General features: G+C 43.9%; 1 protein-coding gene across 1 annotated transcript in view; it reads left to right on the forward strand.

The window, feature by feature from the left end:
• brinp1 (bone morphogenetic protein/retinoic acid inducible neural-specific 1) overlaps positions 1-24,508 on the forward strand; it is a 69,426-nt gene that overhangs the window by 5,014 nt on the left and 39,904 nt on the right. The window contains exon 3 of the mRNA XM_068334815.1: positions 17,657-17,924. Coding sequence (XP_068190916.1) covers positions 17,707-17,924 — 218 coding nt within the window. The 5' untranslated portion in view covers positions 17,657-17,706. The remainder of the gene's footprint in view (positions 1-17,656; positions 17,925-24,508) is intronic.

Raw genomic sequence — 24,508 nt, forward strand, 5'->3', positions numbered from 1 at the left:
GTACGGGCAGCAATCCGATCCCCCTAAAACGTGAGTAAGGAGCAAACGGCGGTAATTAGGGACAGGCAGGGACACATTTGATTAGCGCAGCATTCTCTTCCTGCTACAGCGTCGGTGCTGTAAAAACACATTGTGCTGCTGTCTCCAGAAGTAGCTCATGAATGACCTGACACAGCACTTTAGAAGTAGCAGCCTATAGATTTTATGTACCTGACCTTGCCTGTGTGTCAGGTGTGTGTGTGTGTGTGTGTGTGTGCTTCGAGCATTTTCCAGCAGCTGAAGGGATGAAAAACTGCCGTGACAGCAGTCATGTATGTTAATTGGTCTAAACATAGATCCCTCATGTTCTCTAATGTCAGTCCTGCTGTCAGATCGTTCAGAAGGAGTTCTACTTCCTGTGTTCTACAAACGGCGTTTGGTTGGAGTTTAACTGGTTCTATTTCCAGAAGGATGTATTTGAATGATGTTTTGATGGTTTTATGGTCAGAGGAACTCCAAAAACCTGGTCTCGGACCGGATTCCTGCTCCTCAGGAGGTTCTTCTCAGCGGATGGTGCTGATTGTTGCTACAGAGAGTCGACACCATCGGGTGTGTTTGCTTTGTTGGGGAACGTGAATTTCTTGGGTTTCCTTTTTCCTTTCATACCATTTTATTCCTTTTTTTGAGTGATTCCAATTTTGACTACTTTAGATTTGATCTTTATCATCAGTAGGGGAGGTGGGGGTTTGGGTGGAGTTCCACTTGCTAGAGGGACCATCTTTATCTTGGTGACGCCGTCGCTACCAATTGTTAAAGTCAATAAAATGTTGAAACCGCCACTGGAGCTTGGAGGAAACCTCTCAAAGACATGAACTTAAAGTAAACTCAGTCAAATCCCACAAGCTGCATCCACTGAAGATGAAACCGGCAGCAGATGTTGGCAGAAAAGACCCGGAGCCAGATGAAACCATCTCGAACAAATTCTAATCAAGGACTCTACAAGAAAGCCACATACTGTAATATTGATGACCGTACTCTAAAATACATAAATGCAGCCATGACTTTAGTTCCCGGCTAAAGAAAGATCAATGCTCCGTCTTCAGAGAACCAGCTCCTTTGAAAGACGGAGGGCGAGGTCAGCGAAGACGACCAAACATTCCATATTAATAATCAAACCGCGTCTGAACCGGTGGCGACACGGGAAACGTCGAATGAAATCAAGACGAGAGTTTTACTGGACATAGTTCGGGTTTAGTTTCCTGTATTTTCGTTTCTTCTGACCTTGAAAGGTCTCAAAACTGAACACGTGATTAATCACACATTCATCACACAAATTAATGTGTGATTGTTATCAGAAAGGCGTCATTTGTGTTCCCTCCCCCTCCCTCGTTCATGAGTTTATCCATTCGGTATGAGAGATAAAAGCTGCCACCTCCCACGTATTTGATTATTTATTTATCACGTCGTTGCTGAACGCTCATCCCGTTGTCACCTTGTGGGCTTTGAATGCCGCACATCTCAGGGGTGGTGCTCTTCATCCCCCTCATCCTCCTCATCGCTCCGCCACTTCAGACGCGTCCTGATTGCTGCGTTTAGTTGAGTGAAACTACAGATTCCCCCTTTTACTCCAGGATGGAACACGGCGGTCTCGCTGCAGAGGATCCTCGCGCTGCTTCACCTGTATTTGGTTTAATGAAGGGTTTTGGGACTCCTAATAATCAATGGCAGCCGGTCGCCGCCTGGAAGCCCGATGTGGTTACCTGTGGAGAGTGGAGACCCCACCACCTGTCTCCAGCCCCAAGCTTCCTGTCCTGTCTTACATCCAGCATCCAGGATCAGCGAGTACCGTAGAACCTCGAGATACAAGCTGCTCCATGTTCGAGTTATTGAGATACGAGTCGTCGCTCTGTCCATAGTTCAGTTCGACGTACGAGTAAAACGACATCAGTGAGACCGCATCTCGTTCTTTACCGCGTATTGGCGGACGGGTGCGACATCAGTGAGACCGCATCTCGTTCTTTACCGCGTGTTGGTGGACGGATGCAGCATCGGTGAGACCGCATCTCGTTCTTTACCGCGCGTTGGCGGACGGATGCAACATCAGTAAGACCGCATCTTGTTCCTTACCGCGTGTTGGTGGATGGATGCGACATCAGTGAGACCGCATCTCGTTCTTTACCACGTGTTGGCGGACAGATGCGACATCAGTGAGACCAAATCTCGTTGTCGTTGGTGGAGTAAAGACGTAGCTTGTCTGTTTTCTGACTTTTGCGTTTCTTTTCATTCTTTATCATTGTTTATGTAACTTATATATAATTAATTATACACAGGTAAAGTCTGCGTGTCTATTGGTTGATTTTTTTTTTTCATGATTTTGGTTTGGAGCTTTTTTTACAAGAGTGGAACAGATAAAAAGGATTTTAGTTATTTTAGGTGGTTAAATGTTTTGACTTTGAGTTCAGTCATAGACCGGGTTCAACTCGTATCTCCAGGTTCTCCTGTACGTTGGTCGTGGGGGTTCACCATGGTTTAAGAACAGAGACTCGTGGTTCCTCACGTCATACGCCGCCGCTGAGCTCGGGACCGCCGCTGTGACTTATGGGAGGCGAGGATTCGCACTTCAAAGAGGAGACAAACGGAGGGCGAATAAAAGCCAAGTCAGTCAGTCGGCCCTGAATTGCTGGAACTTAACTGCAATATCAGCAGTGTGAAAAAGTGGCTGGCGTGGTCAACCTTTTTTTTCTTCCCGGCTTAACTTGCTGAGCCCCTCACATCGACATCAGGGGAGGGGGGAGAGGAGGCAGTGTGCTCGATTTATCAGTAATTACGGAGTGCTATTTTCTCTGTCTCCTATCTACGTCTGCCCTGGGAAGCGCGAGTCGTTCTTTAATCTTGACACTTGGTGATCATGTAGCGCCAGGAAGTGCCCCATTAGAGGTGGAGAGGAAATGGAAGGGGGGGGCCCTCTCTCGACAGTCTTTTAGGGGAGTTTGGGTGACAGGTGGTGAAGACGAGGGTACGGTGAAGGATCGTAGATGCAGAAAGAGGGTGACAGGAAATGGAGGTTGAAGTGGTGTCAACAATTATGGAGGTTTTTTTTTTTTGCCTTTTCTTCTTGAAAAAAAAAAGACTTGTCAAAGGAACACGTTTGATTTTGGAGATGTAAAAACGATGAGTTTTTTTTCAAGTAATCCTTCTTTTAGGGGATAATCTAAGATGATAGGAACCAAAAAAAAAAGAGTGCTTCAGCAATTCTTCTGATTTGAGCTCCAAACTATCCGCTAACCAAATCAGTCTGAACACCTCAGAAGACTTACTCTTCATTATTTTTGTCAGTTTATTCACTTTTTAATTGGATGAATCTGGATGCCCTCTCTAATTCCATCCATATGCAGAGAGTAATATTCCCAATTCCCAATTTTCAGAATGAATGAAATGAATTCTGGAACACTTCAATGGTTGACATACTTACTGCTTTTCCACTCAGACGACAGAAGCGTTGAAACGCGGCATTGATTCATCCTCTCCACATGAATAATTTCTTTCCTCAGACATGTGCGGTACAGTCAGCGCCGTGCCAACCTGGCACCTTTCCTCCATTAAGAGTCCTCCTCTAATTCTGGGAGCAGCGTGGAATCGGTTGCCAAGATTATTTCGATCTGTCGTCTTCTATGTTTTTCTTTACACAAAAAGAAGACACACACACACACACACACACAGATGCATCCGGAGTGTTTGAACTCTGAATAAAGTCTCACAAATCAGCCCACAGTTGGCCTATTTGTTACGCAGAAATGCCGTTTTAGCGCGTAAACCCATAAAATCCGACAAGCATGCCTGAGCCAGACAGGGAGAGATTTGTGTTGCAAGTCGGATCCCCGTTTGAATCAAACTGCTGACGGAACGCTGACTGGGAGAAGATGCACGGCGACGCACAGTCGATCCGGAAGCATCTCGTATATGATTTAATCAGCCGCCGTGTGCTGTCATTTACTCTGCTGCCGCATTCCCAACAAAGGAATTATGGATGTTACACTACAGACACGTGGGCATTCTGTACGCTCCGAAGATAAATGATGCTGCCGTGTAATATGATGCTTCCTGCACGGGTCGCCTGCTAGTTAGCGGCATCACATTACCCAGAATGCAATTCTTTCCTGAGTCACTTTCTCGTCAGCGCTCTACATGTTGGTGTTGACCTGATAGGAATCAGGTAACACAAAAACAACTACAGTATTTTCTGGACTATAAGGCGCACCTTCAACGAATGACCTATCTCAAAATTGTTTCCATATACAAGCAAACCTTGGTTTTCGAACGCTTTAGACATCGAACAAATCGGAATTCGACCAAAAAATTCGGAATTTTTTTTTCTTAGAAGTCAAACAAAATTCGGAAGTCGAACGCGAAACAAACGCCTTTTTCTCGCCGCCAAGCGCGAGAAAAGACGAGAAAAGTCGAGAGAAAACGTGACGGTAATGTTCTTTTTATTTTAGTTTACCGTATTCAATAACTTTTCACTTGATTTGCGTTCCATTGCCTATGGTACGAGTTACAGTACCGTAAACTTCTGTCCAAAAGACGACGGTAACTCGTACCTTAGGCTAACCTGATTACGTCGATTTTGTTTTCTTTTTCTCGTGTTTGCTTCTTTCTTTTACATTTCTTTGATATGTTTCATTACTATACAATCTGATAAATAAATGACATTATGAAATAACATATTATGTTGAAAAAAAGGAACGGATTAAGACCATTTACTTTATTTGTAACGGGAGAAATGTATTTGGAATTCAAACAAATCGCAATTCGAACAGCCTTCAGGAACGAATTGTGGTCGGAAACTGAGGGTTTTCCACATATAAGGCGCACTGGATTATAAGGCGCACTTTTGGTTTTTGAGGAAATTAAAGGCTTTAAGGTGTGCCTTATTGTGCGGAAAATACTGTACACACACACACACACACACATGCTATACGCGGAGTCGCTAATGGAGATAGCATTAGTAGTTCTAATGATGGAGAGGCTGGTCCAGGTGAGGCTAGCCTGCACCGGCGTTTTTTACCGACTCAGCAAACCAACATGACACCAATGTAGGGCAGAGAAGACGCAACGATGCAAATTTAAGTCACACTGCTGAGCAGGAAGATGAGACCGTATTAGTCGAATACGACTCACCTTTAACAGGTGTGATGACATCAGCGTCTCCCGGAGCCCAGAGGTTCCTCACATATACTCTGATGCTCTCATCCGGCGTTCTTTTGTTCCACGGTCGAGTCCTTTATCATTTGTAATTGGGCTTATTGAAAGTTTAATAAGGAAGACTGCTTTATTTTTAATTCTTTTCACCCCTGGGCTACACGTTCGTTCATTCCTCCTTCCAAATACCGAACCTCTTGGCTGCTTTCCTTTCATTCTCAGCTCCCTCCATCATTATATCAGTTTAATATTCAAGAGGCAGCCTCCACTTAGTTCATCAACTAATCAAGCCGGTCTAAAATTCACTGCTTCTCTCCGAGCCACATGGGAGGTAATCACTAATCGCTGCTCTGTACGAGTCTATTCGCTGCTTCCTTTAACAAAACCTTTACCAGAGATGCTGCACACAAACACACACACACACACACACACACACACACACACACACACACACACACACACACACACACACACACACACACACACAGAAGAGGAAACGGATGAACAGAGTTTAATTCCACACTAGAAAACAGGAGCGTCGCTTCGGAATAATTTCTCCCCACAGTAAAACGTTACAGCAAAATTTTTTTCCTCCACATTTGGTTTTCTTTAGAAATCAGTTTTTGATTCTGTTCGAGAGAAAGTCTCGACAACTCGCGCTGCATGTGATTAGAAAATCACAAATTCATTTTAATCCATTTGGTTCAACATTTGAATAAAATTAATTATGTCGTAACATGTCGGAAACACAAAGAAAAGGAGTTTCCGGTCCAAAGGGGCCGTCCTTCTGGAGGCGTGGTCACTTCTCCTTCCGGAGGCGTGGTCTGGAGGCGTGGTCACTTCTCCTTCTGGAGGCGTGGTCACTTCTCCTTCTGGAGGTGAGGTCAGTTCTCCTTCCGGAGGCGTGGTCACTTCTCCCTCTGGAGGCGTGACTTCTCCTTCTGGAGGCGTGACTTCTCCTTCTGGAGGCGTGACTTCTCCTTCTGGAGGCGTGACTTCTCCTTCTGGAGGCGTGACTTCTCCTTCTGGAGGCGTGGTCACTTCTCCATTTCCATCCCTAATAGATGAACCTTCTAATGTTCTGCTGAAGATGTTCTGATGACACATAATCAGAAATAGTTGTCTCCGTCCAGAGTGAACTGTTCTAAATGTTGACCTTTGACCTTTAATTTACATGCATATATAGCACAGTTCTGCTCTCACCAAACTAGAAAATACTGCGAAGGTTTTTGCAGCGACAGTCCCGACCTGGACTCAAAGCAGCGGAGATTGTCGAGGGGGTTTATCTACAGCTGCAGTATTTTAAATATCTGACTGTGTTGTCTCAACCCCGGGACCATTTCTCCATACGTTCTGTCTTTGAAACAAACATCAAACGTTTTCAGACGCCTGCAGAGCCTTGATTTAATTCATGTTTGATGCATAGTAAGTGCTTTATACCCCAGAGAAAAGAGGGCCTGTCGACATCTACGCCAAGTAATTGAAATATAAATTGTTAGCTCATTGCAAACAATTAGATGTCTGTAATGCTGTCATTACTGAAACATGGAACCAGACAACTTGACAAAATCCCCAGCTCTTGTTTGAATGGTGAGGTAGCGGCAGCGCACGCTGCCGTCTGTCATTTTGTCAGCGTTTAGAACTCGAATCTGTGCGTTAATAATTCGGATGATTGTTTCCTATCATCCGAAACAGGAAAGAAAGGACCACATTTTAACAGATGTGAAAATGTGGCCCTCATCAGCATCATGGTTGTCATCAGAGGGCCAGATGTAACTAATAAACGTAACTCCAAGTAACTCAATTTCATGTAACACAAATGTAACTACTCCTTAATGTTAAGTAACTCTGAATTTATTACTTATTCAAGTTACAAACATTACAGTTAGAGAGAAAAATGTCTTTTTCTTAGCAAAACCTTTTTAACATAGTATAAATTAAATGAATAACATAAATAACAGTTTTTTAAAAATATTTTTAAAATTAAATAAAAAAAACTACTTTTTAATTTCTTGAAAAGTTTTTTTTTAATTTTGTTCTGTGGGTTATTAAACCCATACAACTCCATCAATCGAGGATCAAATCATCCAAGAGAATAAAAAATAATAACTTCAAACACAAGGTAGGACATTAACTTTGTCCTAAACTCATTTTGAACATTAACTTTGCTCGAAACGAGTTTGTCAAAGTTAAAATTGGCTGAATTAATGCATTGTGGGAAATGTAGTTTTGGTCAAAGCACACTTTTGACCTATTTATTTTTCGACACTCTGACCTGTTATGCTCTCGCAGGCCGCATAAATTGATATGGGGGGGCCACATTTGGCCCCCAGGCCTTGAGTTTGACACATGTTTTAAAGGAACGGGACAAAGAAATGCTTGGACACCCAAATGAGAACCTTTGTGGCTGAAGGCTTCAAGCTATGGCTTTACAAGAGGACAGCTTAGGACAGGACTGTAGCGACAGTGGACAGATTTCAAAAGGCAAGAGGTCAAGAGCACTCTATTTTCAATCATAGCATGGGGAGTGTGCACAAGCTGACTGCTATAACCCCTATCAAGGGCATGTTTTTGCAAATAACCTCCCAAGAAGAGGAGACTAAATCTGGCGCAGAAAGGAAAACGCTTTTCTCAGCAGAAATTCCCAATCCTTTTAGTCATATCAGGCCTGAAAACGTCTGCTCAGGATGCCTTTGTGCACCCGGATCTACAGGATGTACTTTATGACACCGCGTGCACCAAGGTGTGCAATGCTAGGACATCTTCCCAGAGCGGCCGCACTTATTCCGAGAGCTTACTGAAAGTGGGGGACATGACAACATCAATGCAGTCTTTCAAATAAATTGCAGTGAAAGACGCTGTGATCTCCATGTTCCCAGATTGTGTCCGCTGGATTTATCACCAACACCCTGTTTGGATCCACAAACAGCAGCAAACTCATGTCCTTTTCTAGCTTTTCTTTGTGGCCATTGGGTTGCAGAGCAATCACTAAAAAGAGGCTAAATGGATGAGATCCCAGCCGGTAAAGGTTCATTCCCCAACGTAGAGGAATGTGGAACGTTGTCTCTATATACCACATTAAAAATGAGTTAACATACCCATGCTTGGTATGTTTATCTTCAGCACAACTTCAGCTATATGAAGAGAGTTTTTATTTCCCTATAACTTATTACATCGACATATTGGGGCAAAATAGACTCACATAGTCAAATTCAGAAATGTAAAAATTGTATTTTATTGCACATAAAAACCAAAAACATGTTCATCAAATTAAGTTTGAGCTCCAAAAAGGTTTGCCATAGGCTTCTAACATAATTATATACAGTTTGTGTCACTTGTGCCACTCTTTAAACGAGTTTTTCAAAATAAGACGGATACATTTGTGATTGATGAATTTTAATCAAAAATGCACCAATCACGGTACATTTTTGCACCATGTGATCTGATCAGGGCGTGATCATAGGGCTGTAAGGGTGTCTCACGGAAGTCCGAGTCCGAGTAGTGCACTTCCGCATGCCGTCAGCCAATAGAATGCGCGTACGGTATCACGTGACTGCCTACCAAAAAGTGGTGAGTGCTGATGCACAAATGCACGAGGGCGCACTGTATTCACACGCAGAACTGACACGTGTCACGTCTAGCACGCAGCGGTCTGCCTTTGCGATGCTTAATCTGCAGCGAGTTGACTTCTTTTTGTGTTTTCGCCATCTGCTCCCCGTCCCAACAGATTTAGTTGATTTATGGAAACCACTGAGTTGGTGCGTTTGCTCTTCTGCTTCTCCTCTATTTTGCAAATTTATGGCTTTGAATTAGGAACAATAGGAGTAGCCGCCGTGGCCCCCAACACCCTAATCCCCTCGGTCGCTGGAGAGCAAGGCGGTTGGTCAAATGAGTAGTCTAGCCAAAGTCTTGTTGGTGAGAAATTCATCAAAAAGCCGATTTGGAATGTAAATATCAACTTGGGAGGGGGAATGGGGGTCAGTGGATTGTAGGGACGGCGTTGGAGAGAAACAGGAGTAGCAGAGGAAAACTAAAATAAGCCGCTGCAGCTGGACAAAATCTCTACGCAAAGCCAGTGGTCTAGTCTCTGGAGAGGGCGGCAGCTGTTCACTGTGTCTGCTAGAGAACACCCCCCCTACCCCTATAACAACCCCCCCCCACCATGTCGACAAATGAGAAGGAACAGCAGAAAAAGGTGAAGCAGCGGTGATGTGAAGCCTTTTTTTTCCCCTGGATGTTTCATTTTTTGATGTGTTGATAAAATCCAGGCTGGGATGAAACGGGACAGAGTCTCCCCCCTTCCTCTCCCCTTCCCCCTCTACCTTACCTTACCCCACCCCACCTTGATGAAGCCAGACTTTTCCTCATACGTGTCTCTGAAATAAAAAAGCATTTCTACAGTTGCCTCGCAACAACACTTCATCACATCCAACCCCAGAGCGGCGACGGCGAGATTCAAAGAAAATGTTACCGACACAAGCAATTATGACAGATCAGTCACAGCATGGGGGGGTAGAATGGGGATGAAGCACTTAAATTTCACTGATAATTAAGGTAAGAAAACATTAATGTTGCCTGAGGTGAATGTTGGCTTCATTAAACGTGTTTTTTTTAAAAAACGGACTGCTGTTAGCGAATGCAGAGCGACGCGCCGGACGCTCCGCCGGGTTTCTCTGATTATTCCTCAGTCGACACCTTTTCCGTCTGTTCTGGGGGGAGTCACACCGTAGGTAACGTCACTTGACATTTTACACGCGTGAACAAGGATGAGCTGTGACACAAAACGGACTCCATCCTCTCAGCGACTCGCCGGCGCTTCCCTTGGCGTCCGGCGCTCCTCAGGAACCGAATAACGGAATGGAGACTTAAGCCTTTAATTCCATCCCTCTTCAACGCGGTGACGTATTGTAACTGTCAGTGTTCGTGTGTTCGTCTGTTAGCTTTGATCTATGGTCAAAGCTAGTGCATAGCTTTGACCTACCCTGAAAGGTCAAAGCTATGCACTGGTCAGGTACTACTTTCAGGGTACCCTAACCTACCCTGGAAGTAGGTCAGGGTAAGTTGTGGGGTGTTGTAGTCTCTGACTACCTTGGTTCTGGTACGACTCAGATGGTTTCTGCTAAAATTGGAACTTTTTTTTTTGTTTCCCACGAGTAAAAAAAAAAAAGTGTCCGACGAGGTAAATCGGAAAGGAACCAGTCAGAGGTTTCTCATCAATGAAACCACAAAGTAATTAGAGAAAACACTTGAAAGCCAATTTGTTAGTTGACAAATGATCAATCTTCATCTGTGAGCCGCCACCCGGCAGAAAACCGCCGCAGCGGTGTATGCTAGCTATTCAGCTAGCTCCGTTCTTCCCTTTTTGGCGGGATTTATTCGGTGGATTCGGAAGCACGAGCTTCTTTTCAATTAATGTGGTAACCGGATCGGCGATACTGATAAACTGTTAAGCTCTAACATTCTCAGGAAAATGAAAAGGTGAACGGCGTGTTAAAAATCAAAGCTGGAAGGGAATTTACCCTTAAAGATAAATCAAAGTCTGAATGTTTTTATTTCCCTTGCTGCGGAATCCTCCACGAAGCAAATGAATACATTTTTTATTTCATGCTCGGTCTAATTGCCCTTTGGTCGGTCAGCGTGCGTTATTTATTTGAATTGTACGTCAACAAACCGTACAACGTTACCACCAGTGTTTGCGCTCCTGCTCCCTCTGAAACCTTATTAATTAGTTTGCTTTATCGCAGATGCAGTCCTTATTAAGAACATCTCATAAACCGCCCCCGCATCGCTGCTGATAGCTAAGCAGCTATCAAATAAGCCTTCAAGCAATCTTCTTTGCGCTCGCTTCGGGTTGAAAATCCACCAGCTTCCCCCCTCGGGCTTGCATCGATCCATCCCCGCCCCCCAAAGAAATAGATTTGGACGCAATAATTCAGCAGCCAGGTAAATTAAAATAACTCTGACCATTAGTGAATTGGTTGGGTCTTTAAAATCAACCATCGATTCCGAAGCTCCGCTGATTGGTTGCTGACCATCAGAGAATTAAATTATCAGAGAGAGGTGCTTGGTCAGCCGTGTTTTCTGAAGGTCAGAGGTCTGCTACGGGTCTTTTTCAGAAAAAACCCACCGTTTGACAGAAGGAGAATCGTTACGACCAGGAACCCCAGGGCTCGACGGGTTACCACGCTTTTCCAACACGGATTCTAGGAAGGGGTCATCGTCGGCTGCACCGGTTGACGTGGCGTTGTCGCTGCAGACTGAGGTCTATTTTATCTGGGTTTCCTCCTTCTGATTGGCTTCATCCATATCACTGAGAATTACTTTTCTTCCAGGCATCCATGCTGATAACAGTTCAGAGACAAAACTCCCATCTGCTTTTCAGGTCCATTGACAAATAAAGCAGAATATGAATATTACATCGCGGTGGCCATATGGGTGGCCAGATGTCCTTTAGCTGTGGATACAGGGAGGGTGTAGAAATACAGTGACTCTGCTCTCCTTTCCCTTGAGTCTACCTGTCTCCCCCCACAAAAGCCTTCATTCTGTTCTGATCTCTCGCCTCCCAGGGATTTAGAATACAAATAAGGAGAACAAGCCTCCCCATTCTTATGAACTTTGTAGAATAAAGAGGGACACTTAGGGCCCCACACAAGGGAGAGAGGAATTGATTGGCAAAGCGAGTGACGGGACCAGAATGGAGATTGAATCCCCTTGAATGAACCAGAATGGAGGAGGAGTTGCCCCATGAATAAGGCTGTTTAAAAAGAGGACGGGGGGGGAAACAAGACTCCCTTGTCCGGTCCCGTGGTTTCCTGAAGCAGACATCCTCCCATCCTTTTTACGCTGCTTATTCAAGGATGGCGTGATCCACTCGCTCATCCTCCGTGTTTAATTCACTCTGAAACTATCAGAGATGAGCGCGACAACAGAACTGTAGTACCAGTAAACAGATTTGCAGAATGTGTTGAAGATTTGGGAGCCGTGGGAGTTCTAATCTCACGCAGCAACGAGACACAAATACCTCAGGACGGGAAGAGATTTGAAAATTACATTTAGCCGTGGGGTTGATGGAGCGGAGCGCGCCATATTTTTTCACTGAATTATCAAACAAGCACTCTTGAAATATGAAGTGGTGTTAGCGCTAATTCAAGTGGACTGATTGGACAAGCCTGTGAATCTAAGCCCTCGCTCCCAGGGTGGAAGTTGTGCGTTTCAATCGTGCATGACGTTTGTGTTTAGGTTCTGTTTGGCGGTGAAAGAGACGTTTATTTATTTATTTATTATTGTAACAATTACAGGAAAAAGGCTGACTTGGCATAAAATACCAGGGTAGATCCGGGTGTGTGTGTGTGTGTGTGTGTGTGTGGTTAAAACCCCCATCTTGCTGAGATCGACCAACAGAAATCCCATCCAGTCATCAGTTATTACATAAAAAATTAGCTGCTTCTTAAAAGTCTTGTAAATATTTGTTATTGAGGAAGAAGAGCCTCTTTGGGGAAATACAGCAGCACCCCAAGATACGAGCTGCTCGACATACGAGTTGTTTGAGACACGAGCATCACTCCGTCCATATTTTTGTTTGAGTAAAATCCCAGATACGAGTCGTTCGTGGATGGATACATCAGTTGAAACTTGATCTCGTTCTTTCCCATGTGTTGGCGGATGGATACAACATCAGTGAGACCGGATCTCGTTCTTAACCACGTGTTGGTGGATGGGCACAACTTCAGTGGGACCGTATCTAGTTCTTTACCAAGTGTTGGCAGATGGATACAACATCAGTTAGACCGGATCTCGTTCTTTACCACATGTTGGCGGATGGATACAACATCAGTGAGACCGGATCTCGTTCTTTACCACATGTTGGCGGATGGATACAACATCAGTGAGACCGGATCTAGTTCTTTACCACATGTTGGCAGATGGATACAACATCAGTGAGACCGCATCTCGTTCTTTACCACATGTTGGCGGATGGATACAGCATCAGTGAGACCGGATCTAGTTCTTTACCACATGTTGGCAGATGGATACAACATCAGTGAGACCGGATCTCGTTCTTTACCACATGTTGGCGGATGGATACAACATCAGTGAGACCGGATCTAGTTCTTTACCACATGTTGGCAGATGGATACAACATCAGTGAGACCGCATCTCGTTCTTTACCACATGTTGGCGGATGGATACAGCATCAGTGAGAGCAGATCTCGTTCTCGTTGGTGGAGTAAAGACGTAGCTCGTGTGTTCTCGTGACTTACGCATTTCTTTTCATTCTTTATCATTGTTTACGTAACTTATATATAATTAATTACACACAGGTAAAGTCTGCGTGTCTATTGGTTGATAAAAATATCTTGTTTTTTTTATAATTATGGGGTGTTTTTCACAAGGCTGGACCGGATCAAAATGATTTTAGTTTTTTTTTAAATGGTTAAGTGTTTGACGTATGATTACACTCGGATCTTGAGATACTCCTGAAGAACAAATCCTGTTTGTTTCTTGCCTGACACAAACTGTTACTGGTTTTGTTAACAGGACCCCCCCCCCTATCCTCATTTCCTCATCTAAACAGAGGTCAATCTGAGACTGAGTGAAGTTCGCCCTCCATTCATTGAACCCACTGAGCGGCGTTAGCCGGGCTCCTCGGTGCCGGTTCCAGCTGTTAAACTGTCCCCGCGCTTTGCTGCCAAACGGTTTGGCTCTCCTTGTGACGGCATTGAAGCGCAGCCGCTCCACGGGCAATAGTCCTCACAGGACCGGGGCAACAATTATGAGCTGATTTATCTCCTCCCATGCTAAAGCAACATCACCTGCCCTAAGCGACCAGGAACGCTGCTGCATCGTCGCTGCTGGCGAGTCAGCATTTCTTCCACATCCACATCAGTTTACTCTGGAGACAAACTGTTTGGAGGGAATGCATCAGATTGTCATGGCAAAGAGTCTGCCTCCTCTGAAGGTCAGAAAAAATAGTTCCTGATGCCTCATCACAGCCCGTTTACAGCCGGTGCACTCATCTGCTTTGGTTCTTTTTACAAAATTCTGGAACAAAAAGCAAAGCGTCATCAGTAAAAGGTCAAACAAAGTCAATTTAAGAACCTGGGGGGCTAGGGTTCTGGTTCTGACATTCTGGTATTACTGGGCTTCATTGACCCAATCCCTAAAGACTGTCTGTGGAGGGTCAAGAGGGAGATGAGAGACTCCAGACCCACCATACAGATGAGCTAATGGGGGCTATCAAAGCTTCCAGAACTCCCCAGCAGAACCATCCCATGAATTCATGCACAAGGAGGCCCGACCCGGTACCGAGGGAATAAACGAACACACTCTTCAAAAGTTTGACTCTCTTCTAATTCTTCGTCTGATCTGATGAAATATTTTAATATTCTGAGACGAGTTTGATTTTCATGAGCTGTCAGCCACGATTATCCCAAATATTTATCTGTAATAAATTTTTTTTAAAAATACACAGAAGTTCCCGTTTGATTCACCGGGTTTAAGATTTTGATCAACCTACTGCAGAAACTGAACTCCAAACAGTAGAAATCTGGTATTTCATGGCGATGCTGAGGTCTTAATATAGAAATGTGGACGGGATTTTCTCTGAGCACATGAATGGAAATGTGCTCTCTGCAGGAGGTTCGAGGGATTTGGCTCGCAATGACGCCCGCGGCGGTGGAAATAACCAAGCCCCCGGGTGAACTGAGGAACTGATTTTCATGCCTGAGAGTGCACACAAAGGATTTGTAAAAGTGAGGATCAGAATTGGGGGGTGGTTTCTGTCTTAAATGGGTGGCTTTTTAGGGGTGAACGAAGGTAAACGATGTCGGAGGGAGTTGTATTTTTATTTGTTTGCTGCTGTGTCATCAACAGAACTCCTCTATGGATCGTATTCTTGTGTCTTCATCGGTTTCTCAGAACCTCTCCATCTGGGTTACGATACTGGGTCTACTGGGTCTACTGGGTCCACAGCCTGCAGCCATTCTGCTCCCCACCACTCCCCAAATCTCCCATGAGACATCAGTAATATTGACTCTCTGTCCGCCTCGGAGTCGTGGCTCAAAACACGCTTTTAATGAGCGGAGCTCGTCTCATTAGACCAGAGCCTTCACTCAACCACATATTTATTCAACTGGTTTCTGTAATTCTATCTGGTTTTGGATGTGTCTGTTTATTGGCTGCTGGTTGTTCTTGTTTACAGAAAAAACATTCAGTGTAGACGTTTGATTGGATATCAGGTTGTCGTTATGTTTTTATTGATTATTTATTTATATTTATTTATTTCTCGTTCTTTACCGCGTGTTGGCGGACAGATGCGACATCAGTGGGACCGCACCTCATTCTTTACCGCGTGTTGGCGGGCGGATACGACATCAGTGGGACCGCATCTCGTTCTTTACCGCGTGTTGGCGGGCGGAAACGACAACAGTGGGACCACATCTCGTTCTTTACCACGCGTTGGCGAATGGATGCGACATCAGTGGGACCGAATCTCGTTCTTTACCGCGTGTTGGCGAATGGATACGACATCAGTGGGACCGCGTCTCGTTCTCATTGGTGGAGTAAAGACGTAACTCGTGTGTTCTCCTGACTTTTGTGTTTCTTTTCATTCTTTATCATTGTTTATGTAACTTCTATATAATTAATTACACACAGGTAAAGTCTGCGTGTCTATTGGTTGATAACGGATTCAGATTATTTCAATCACTCTAAATGGTGAAAATGTTTGACTTACGAGTTCGACTTGTATCTCGAGGTTCTACTTTATTTATTTAGTTAAGGAGAGTTTTGGATCTAGTGTGTGTTAGATGAATAAATACCCAATCAGATTCATTAATATTGGTGATGAAGCCTGCATCATTTCTCATAAATGAAGGAAAAAAATCTTATCTTTTCAGGGTGATACTATGATTTCTTTAACTTTTACGATCAAAAACTTAATCGTCTATTTAACAGACAAAGATTAGCCCATTAAATTCTCTTTGGCCTTTTATGATGTTATTGTCTAACAGAGCGTGAAAAGGGGACGACTTTGCGCGTTCAGTCGCTCTTGATAACAGTGTTTGTGCTTCATGGCCAGGGGCCAAAGTTCTTAATGCAATTACTGATGAAATCTTTTTGCTATCAGTAACTAGGAGACTTAATTTCACTCCCAAGTGGAGACGTTCCGTTCAGAGCTGAGTCGTGTGATTCAACGACTTCCCTGAGGTTGTCGTTTTGTTTTTTTTTGTAAAGAAATGGGATGTAAATATATCCTCCTGGCATTGGTGTCATTTAATACAGGGTGAGCAGTGATCTGTTCTGGGGGTATTGATCTGTGAGGTCATCAGTAATCATGGGGCGCTCTGCTGCTGATGCTGGACGTCATCCATCACCTGGAGGATGGACTACTATAGACAACGTGTCTGATCACATAAACACAACTGATGTGGAATCACTACACAGCAACTCAGGTCCAATTTAACATACCTGAAGACCCCCTCCATGAGGTGAAGGACGGTTTTAAACTGGGATGGAACACTAGTGGGATGGAAATGAAGTGAGCTACTCATCTGTTGGCCCCCCCACGTAGACTGTCTCGTCCATTTATTTACACCTTTTGTGTTTCTATGTCAAATACAGAAATAATTAAAATAATGGTCACAGATTTTCTGAATTGGGGGCCGTATCACACCTCCATAGGTATCCCTCCTCCATCCGTATCCTTCCATCTGTATCTCACACTTCTATGTTTTACCTGTTGCACTGCACACACACCTACGTCTGCCTGTCATGTATGTACACAAGCTGCCGCTGCCGCGGTAACGGAGGAACGAAAGCATCTCTCCATCTTTCCTCATCTCCATAGAAACGCCACAGATCCTATCAAACAGAAGCGCTGACAACAACCTCCTGGAGGTGACGATACCGCCGCCAGTTCAGCTTCTATCTGCTTCGATAAAGAAGGCAAGAATTTGGACCTCAAATATTTTTTTTTTCTTAATAATTCATGAAGATGAAAATCAATTGCTGAAAAGTTTCCTGCGGCAGTAACTGACGCGGCTTGGATAAAGGAAGAGGGTATCTTTTCACATCAGTGTCGGGGTGGGGGGTTGGGGGGGGTGTCATAACAGATCATAAAGACGTCTCCTAACCTTGTCAGAAGTTATCATGACTCCAATTAGCTTCTAAAAACGACAGCCACGCGCAATCTGAGAAGGGTTTCTTCATGCTCTCACGCGTCGGAGGCTACTCGTCCAAGTCCAATCTGTGTGGCTTTTCTGAGCGCATTAGACGTGAACGAACTGAGAAAGGGCAGAAAAAAAAGAGAAAAGAAATGCACAACATGTCAAAGTAAAGCGACCACGACAAAGGGCGCCGGCTTATTTGTTCAGCGCCACGCTATTAAGCTAACTCTGACATCTCTGACTGCTGAAATAGACTGTGTCACGTAACGGCTCTCTCTTCTCTCCTCTTCTTTTTTTCTTGTCTCCATCAGGTCTCCACATAATGGAGCGAGAATGAACAGAGAGCGGCTTAAAAAAAAGCATGAACTGGAGGTTTATTGAGGTCATCTGCTTCCTGTTTATATGGGACCATATAACAGTTCAGTCTTCCCGCCAGGACCCGTTGGCCACTGAACAACATGTCACCAAGCAATATGACTGGCTCATCTCGGACCGAGGACCTTTCCACCACTCTCGGAGTTATCTGTCCTTTGTGGAAAGATTCCGCCAGGGATTTACGACCAGATATAAAATTTATAGGTGAGTCGCTTTCCAGAGGGTCGTCTTTGACTCCACGGGCGTTTGCTTGTTTCTTCTTTGGCAGATGTTAAAGCTTCTATCTACATTTTAACACATCAAACTGTGAATTTTTCATTTCACTCTCAGCCTTTTCTGATACAGCGGTACCTCTACATACTAAATTAATTGGTTCTGTAGAACATTTCGTTAAGTAGAGACGCGTTTTCCATGCGAATGCCCTAATCTGTTCCAAGCCCCCCCAAAATTCACACATAAATGTTTTATAAAGCATAAAAATGCATCAAAACATGTAACAAATACATGTTACGATTAGATTATTACACAATAAATGAGAGTTGTGTATAATGTAAAAAACAAACCTAAATGATGGTCATTTACCTTTTAACTGCTGTCCTCATTGTTTTTTGCCCTCTTTTGTTCATGCCCTCTTGCCCCACCATGAACAACAGAGTGAATTCCAGTCCTCCTTCTGAACTTCTCCAACCACCCACACGACGCCTTAAACTCCTTAAACTTCCTTTTGTTTTAATAACGTGGTGATTGTAGATGCATTACAGCCATATTCTTTGGAGAGATCAACCAAACGCATCCCTTTTTCAGGCTTTTCTATCATCTCTTGATTTGTTAGTACGGACAAAAAAACTCTTTTCTTCGTCTTTTCTTTTCCTCTTTTCTCCGTCACTTTCTTGGGGTCCATAGTGAATACTCTAAAAGTTAATATATTTACGTTAAACTATCAGAACACCTCATGGGTCGAGGGCCGTATGACGAGGACGCTGCATAGACACCTATCTAGAGACACATACGATAGAGGTCCCTCTTCGCCAATGGGATGCCAGGAAGATGCTAGGCAATAGCCAATGGCAGAGCAGCTATGAGAATGTTGCGTTCAGGAACCTGTGGGAGCTGAGAGTATCAGCCCAAACAGTATTTTTACCTTTCGTAAGTCGAAATTTCTTTCCTAACTGGAGGCAATATTTTCCTGTTGAGGCGTTTGTAAGTCGAGACATTCGTAGGTAGAGGTACCACTGTACGTTCTAACACGTCAAACTGTGAACTTTTCATTTCACTCAGCCTTTTTCTGATATTAATGAACTTTCATGTTTTATTTTTATACCGGACATGGATCAGAACTTAAATACTGGACCCTACTACTTTGCATAAAAATACTTTTGCATCATCTGCATACATGAGATAAGCCAGATGACATAACTCGGTTGACTTTGTTTGCGATGCCGTTGGAAAGTCGCCATGACAACAGCTTTTTCCCCCATGGATAAATGTGATACCGCGGAAGCCGGTTGAAAACACAATTTTTAAGTCAAACGACAAACTTCGCATCGTAAAATCCGGTCGTTTTTTAACAACCGGATAACCGATACGTTTGGCTTTTAAAAAAAAATCGCATTAAAATTCCTCTGAATGATTTATTCCTAAAACTAAAAAAAAAAAAAAAAAAAAAAAAAAAAAGCTTCAGTTCCCCAAAAATGTTTTCATCCACATGAAATAAATCACGAATGAATAATTAACTCACCTGGCGCCAGTTTTTCCATTCTGCGCAATAAATCTCGAACAATTAGTTCTAAAGCTCGATCTATTACCAGCGTTACAAACACCTTTGTCTTTGAGCCAGGCTTTACAGATCCTGCCAGCGCTGATCTTTAATCTGAGCTCGAGACCAAATAATAGTTTGAAAACCAATAGTTGCTGCACACTTTGCATTTCTCCTATTTACATCCCACTTTGCCGCTGCATTGTTCTCGCCGTGCGTCACGCGTGGAGATCGATGGCGAGGAATTAGATGTCTGGAAAGCCTCTTTCTCAAAATGATGGGCTTTGATTTCACTGCATCCCTCCGTCGTCTCTGAACTCCCCAGTATAGACGGAGTGAGGGACTAATTTTCCTCATTGCTCTGCCAGTCGTTTCTCGGGGTTTGTTCTCTATCTACACTCCCCCCCCACCCCCTACCACCTCCACATCCGTCTCTCTTGGGTTCTCGCCACAGTCCCCCCTTTTTCCCCCAACGGCTTTCATGCCTTGATATCATCGCACATGAACAGTAAACAATGCATTTGCATAATGTGTAAGTTGACAGAGTTGGGATGTTGCACGGAGACGCGAATCTCAGAGGCAGTAGTTTTGAAGCTGCTTCCCGCAGCCGGCGCTCATCCGTCGAGCGTGTGTGTGTGTGTGTGTGTGTGTGTATGTGTGTGTGTGTGATGCTGCACTGATTTATTAAAACGGAGTGTGTGTGTGTTTGCATGTCGGATGCTGCTGGGAGCGTTGATGGGCCCAGGTGGCTTCTGTTGTTTCTGCCTCTTAACAGACCATTAGTGGCATCAGATTCAACCCATTGCCGCTGCTGGATGCTAGATACCCCCGCCCCCCGCCCCCCCAAGTATCCTTTTCCATATGATAAGACAATTAAATCTTGAGTTTAGAAAGTGAAATGTATTAAAAATTGAATTAAAACACTCAACAAAACAGATTTGTGTCCATTAGGTGAGTCCAAAGCCAGGGTTTGTTACAAAAACAAGGCAGGGAATTTGGCCCCGGGGGCGGGGGTCCGACCTCCAGATTGTGGGTGGTTCCTGTTCTTGGAGACATTAACTTCGTCCTTTTGGAGAATTTTATGTAACAGTACGTCAGAACTGAACTCACACTTAGCCCAGAAGTAATCACCTCTTCTGAGCCGTTGAGTTCAGTACATAAATTACTGTCCACACGCATCTAGATTTGGAACTTCATTTAATTTGATGGATCCAGGCTGGAGATAAAATAAAAGACGCCGCCTTCACCCAAAATCATTGGCTGGTAATAAATATAGTATTTTTTATTAATTATTACTGCACAATATTTATCGCTTCAGTCGTTTTTGTCTAATTTAAATCAAAAAATCTGATCCGAGCGCTATTCAGGAGTGATAGCTTCCTCGTTTGAGACGTATATACAGTGCGTCCTTGTTCTTCGCGGTTAATTCGTTCCACGAACCCCACGCGATTAATGAATTCCGCGATATAGTGACAAACTATTTAGCTTGTTATTTACGGTAATTTAAACGTTTCTGAACCCCCCCCCCCATATTAAACCACCTTCTATCTGTATTACCTTTAAACACTCTGATAGACTGTTTAAAGGACTTTGTGTCTCAAGGAAGTCCGAGACTCACGGAACGCAGCGCACTTCCGTTGGCCATCAGCCAATAGGATGAGAGTACGGTATCACGTGACTGCCTACCAAAAATCTGCGATGAGGTGAAGTCGCGACTGTTGATATGCAAACTGTACAACTAAAAAAAACAACGGCCAAGTCGCCGTCGCATGAGGACTCTTCTGAGAAGGAGCAGGAAGTGCACCACCAGAGCCAGACTCCACAGGGGTAGGGGGTTGGAGATTGGGGGGGGGGTATGAGGGCCCTGACGTCCTCTAGTGGTGTGGTGGAACCACTTCAACTAGCTGTCTGGATCTGCTCCCTCTTGAACAATCTTGTGAGAAGAGCCCACGTTTCCTCTCGTCTGCCAATCCAGACTCTTCTCATCCCTTTTTCCCCAACCCCCTCCCTCCCCAGGAAGGGCTATAGAGACAGGGGCGTCCCTCTCTACCTTCAAAAAGCCCTTGAAGACCCATCTCTTCTGAGATCCCCACATCTAGTACTACTTATCCTCTCCTCCTCCTGTTTCCATCCTTGTCTCTCTTCCTCCTTTCGCTGACGACTCTCCGCTAGCGTTTTTTATTTACACGGTCCTCCGTTTGATTGCCGTCGCCAGCTCTGGATAAACACGTTTGCGGAGTGAAACCTAGCGTGCATCGACGGCTGTTACCTCGTGATTTATTCCTTCATGAAGGTCTGACGTGTCATTTAAGCGTCCCCTTTATTTCTTTGGAGATAGAGTAATAGTCCATTAAAACAGACATCCAGTCGGTCAATCAAAAGGTAGAACAGGCCATTCTCAACCGCCGTTGGGGGTACGGTTAGAAGACGCCCAACCCAGAGAGGTAAAAAAAAGAAGCGATGTAGACTGTTTGGTTTGGTCCAATCAGCTCGCGCCTGTTGCTGCATGGTGTGAGCAGAACCGGTTATATAGCGTCTTTAAGTGCACAACCGTCTGAAGAACCAAGTGTCTTCCATCGATTTTCACTAATTAGAACATCTTCAACAAAGAGGTGGTGAAAACGAGTTGTCAGCTGGTTTAGTGTTTGGTTGGAATGAAATCGTGCATACCCCCGGTCCTCGTCAGCTGGTGATTGCCCAGCCGTGCTCCACTCTAACCAGCAATGAGAACTGAATCGCTTTTGTAAATTTCCCCGGAGACCGTCTGTGCCTCAACGATTTAGTGGTGGAAAAAGTGGTGGAATCAGATTTGCGGAGAGACAAAGCAATCCAATCCTTTTGGGTTTCTCTTATCGGTGGAGAGATTACCTCTCGGAGTCACGTTGCGGTTGCAACGATGTGCCAGCCTGATCAACACCGAACAGATCTGCCCCCGTCGTTAATAACACGGGCACTCGGCCTAATTTGAAGGATAAACATAGATTTAGGACGTGCCAGCCTCTCGTCTAGCGTTCTGAAAAGGTCACAGTTGCTTGAAGGGAAAAAAGATGCACCGCAAGCCAGCAATTATTCCTGCCCTCCAGACTTTTCAGAAATGATTCAGGCTTGTTTTTCTGCAGGTAGATGGATAGGTAGATTTACTTTATGCAGCCCAGGTTTGGGGAAAATAAGAATAAGAATAAGAGACACCTATAGAGACAGAGGAAGCATTTCAAAAAGGTAAACATCACCACTGGGTCCTTTCAAACTCAATTCCTTTCTTCATGGTAATCATGTGCATTAATGTACATCTCCTGCAACGGCGTACATCAGTCAGAAGAAAGGCTCCGGCTGTTAGATGCATTCTGCTCCGGATCCGACCTGCGGTGAATAATGTGTGCTTCAGTTAGCGCCGAAATTCGCTCGGCCTGTTTTTGCCCGCGCTAGCGTACCCTTGCTTCTGTTGCTTGTACTCTATTATGAGGTCGAATGTGTTTCAGATGATGTGTGTTCACGCTGCTCTTTGTTCACCACAGCTCTATCTCAGGTTCTAGTGTGCCTGAGTGGGAAAAAAAAAAAAAACCAATATAAATGCAAATCCGGCTTCGCCATTAATGCATTTTAAAGGCATCAAATCAGGCATTGCAGTGTAATCAAAGAGGTGAGATGGGGGGTTGTTACTTAAAATAAAAATAAAAAAATTTATGAAAATGAATAGCTCTGATTGATCACACTTTGAAAAGCCGTGCTGAAGTGAGGGAATAGAGAGGGCCTGATAGAGATGCTCTTGTTCATCAGCCAGCTTTGAACGGAACTGCAGTTGATCAGTAGAACAATGAAACCGGAACGGAAAGAAAAAAAAAAAACACTTTATCTCCTGAAATAGTGATTTTATATCAACCTGTGTGTCGAGTCAGAGACGATATATAAATCCTGTGGTTTGATAATAAAATGTGTGGCTGACAGACTGGCTTTAACTGTTACTATCACAAAAAAAAGATGTTTATTAATCATTAAAAGTCCATAAACTTGTGGATATGACTCCAATAAAATCATAGAATAAATATCGACACTGTGATTTTTGATATTGATAGAAAAATTCTCCAACTCAGAACCGATATTTCCGATATTAGCCTCATCGGTTTTTCAGTTCATCCACCGCCGTCTCCTCGGACGCTACCTTTTATTTATTTTATTTTATTTTTTTTTACGACTGATTTCCCAGCACAAAAGTAAACATGAAATGCTTTCTGAACTAATCGCTCCCCCAGTCAAGAAGTCCAACAACCTCATGGCGACAGAGGAGCGAGCTGCTGCTGCTGACTCGGGTTATTTCCTGTGTGTTTCCGGCGTCCTAAAAGCATCAGCGGTGATGGAAAAGGTTTTTAAATGAAGGAAAAGGTTAAAGCGGTACAAGATTTCAGCCATGCTTCTTTAATATTATGGAATACACATTTCTAATAGATGTATATTTGTCCTAATTTAATATAACATGGACCTTAACCATTGTCCTGCAGAGACACGCTGTTATTTGACAGATTTGACGTGGATATATTTAGCGTACGTGCATTATGCATGTCTCCAACGGTTGGTCCTTCATGATTATAATTATTCCTAACTATATTCAGACAAGCCCCACATAAGAACTAAACCTTGAATAAATAATCTGAAGTCCTTCATTTGCATGTGAAAAAAGATTTTATGTTAATTTAAACTCTTCATTTGATTTGAATCTAGACAAAGATTTCACCTTTTATTCCTTCCTTATAATTCTCTTTTTTTTTTTTATTGAAATATTAAATGAACAAAACATGGTGTGTTGTGGTTCTTTAATAAACTAGCAACCAAAAAAACCCAAACCCCCCCCCCAACAACCTCCCACACAGGTGTGTGTCGATGCTGCTCCGGTTTCAAACACAATCAAGGGGACGACGTTTGTTCAACCTGAATTGGTTCGGACGAGCCGTCTGTAATTGGATAGAGCCCAGGAAAAAAGGTGAATTTGATGCAGTCTGCAGATTCTCTAAGAGAGGCTGCAGCAATGTTTAATTTA

This window comes from Antennarius striatus, chromosome 15 (genome assembly GCF_040054535.1).
Source record: "Antennarius striatus isolate MH-2024 chromosome 15, ASM4005453v1, whole genome shotgun sequence".
Lineage (NCBI taxonomy): Eukaryota > Metazoa > Chordata > Actinopteri > Lophiiformes > Antennariidae > Antennarius > Antennarius striatus.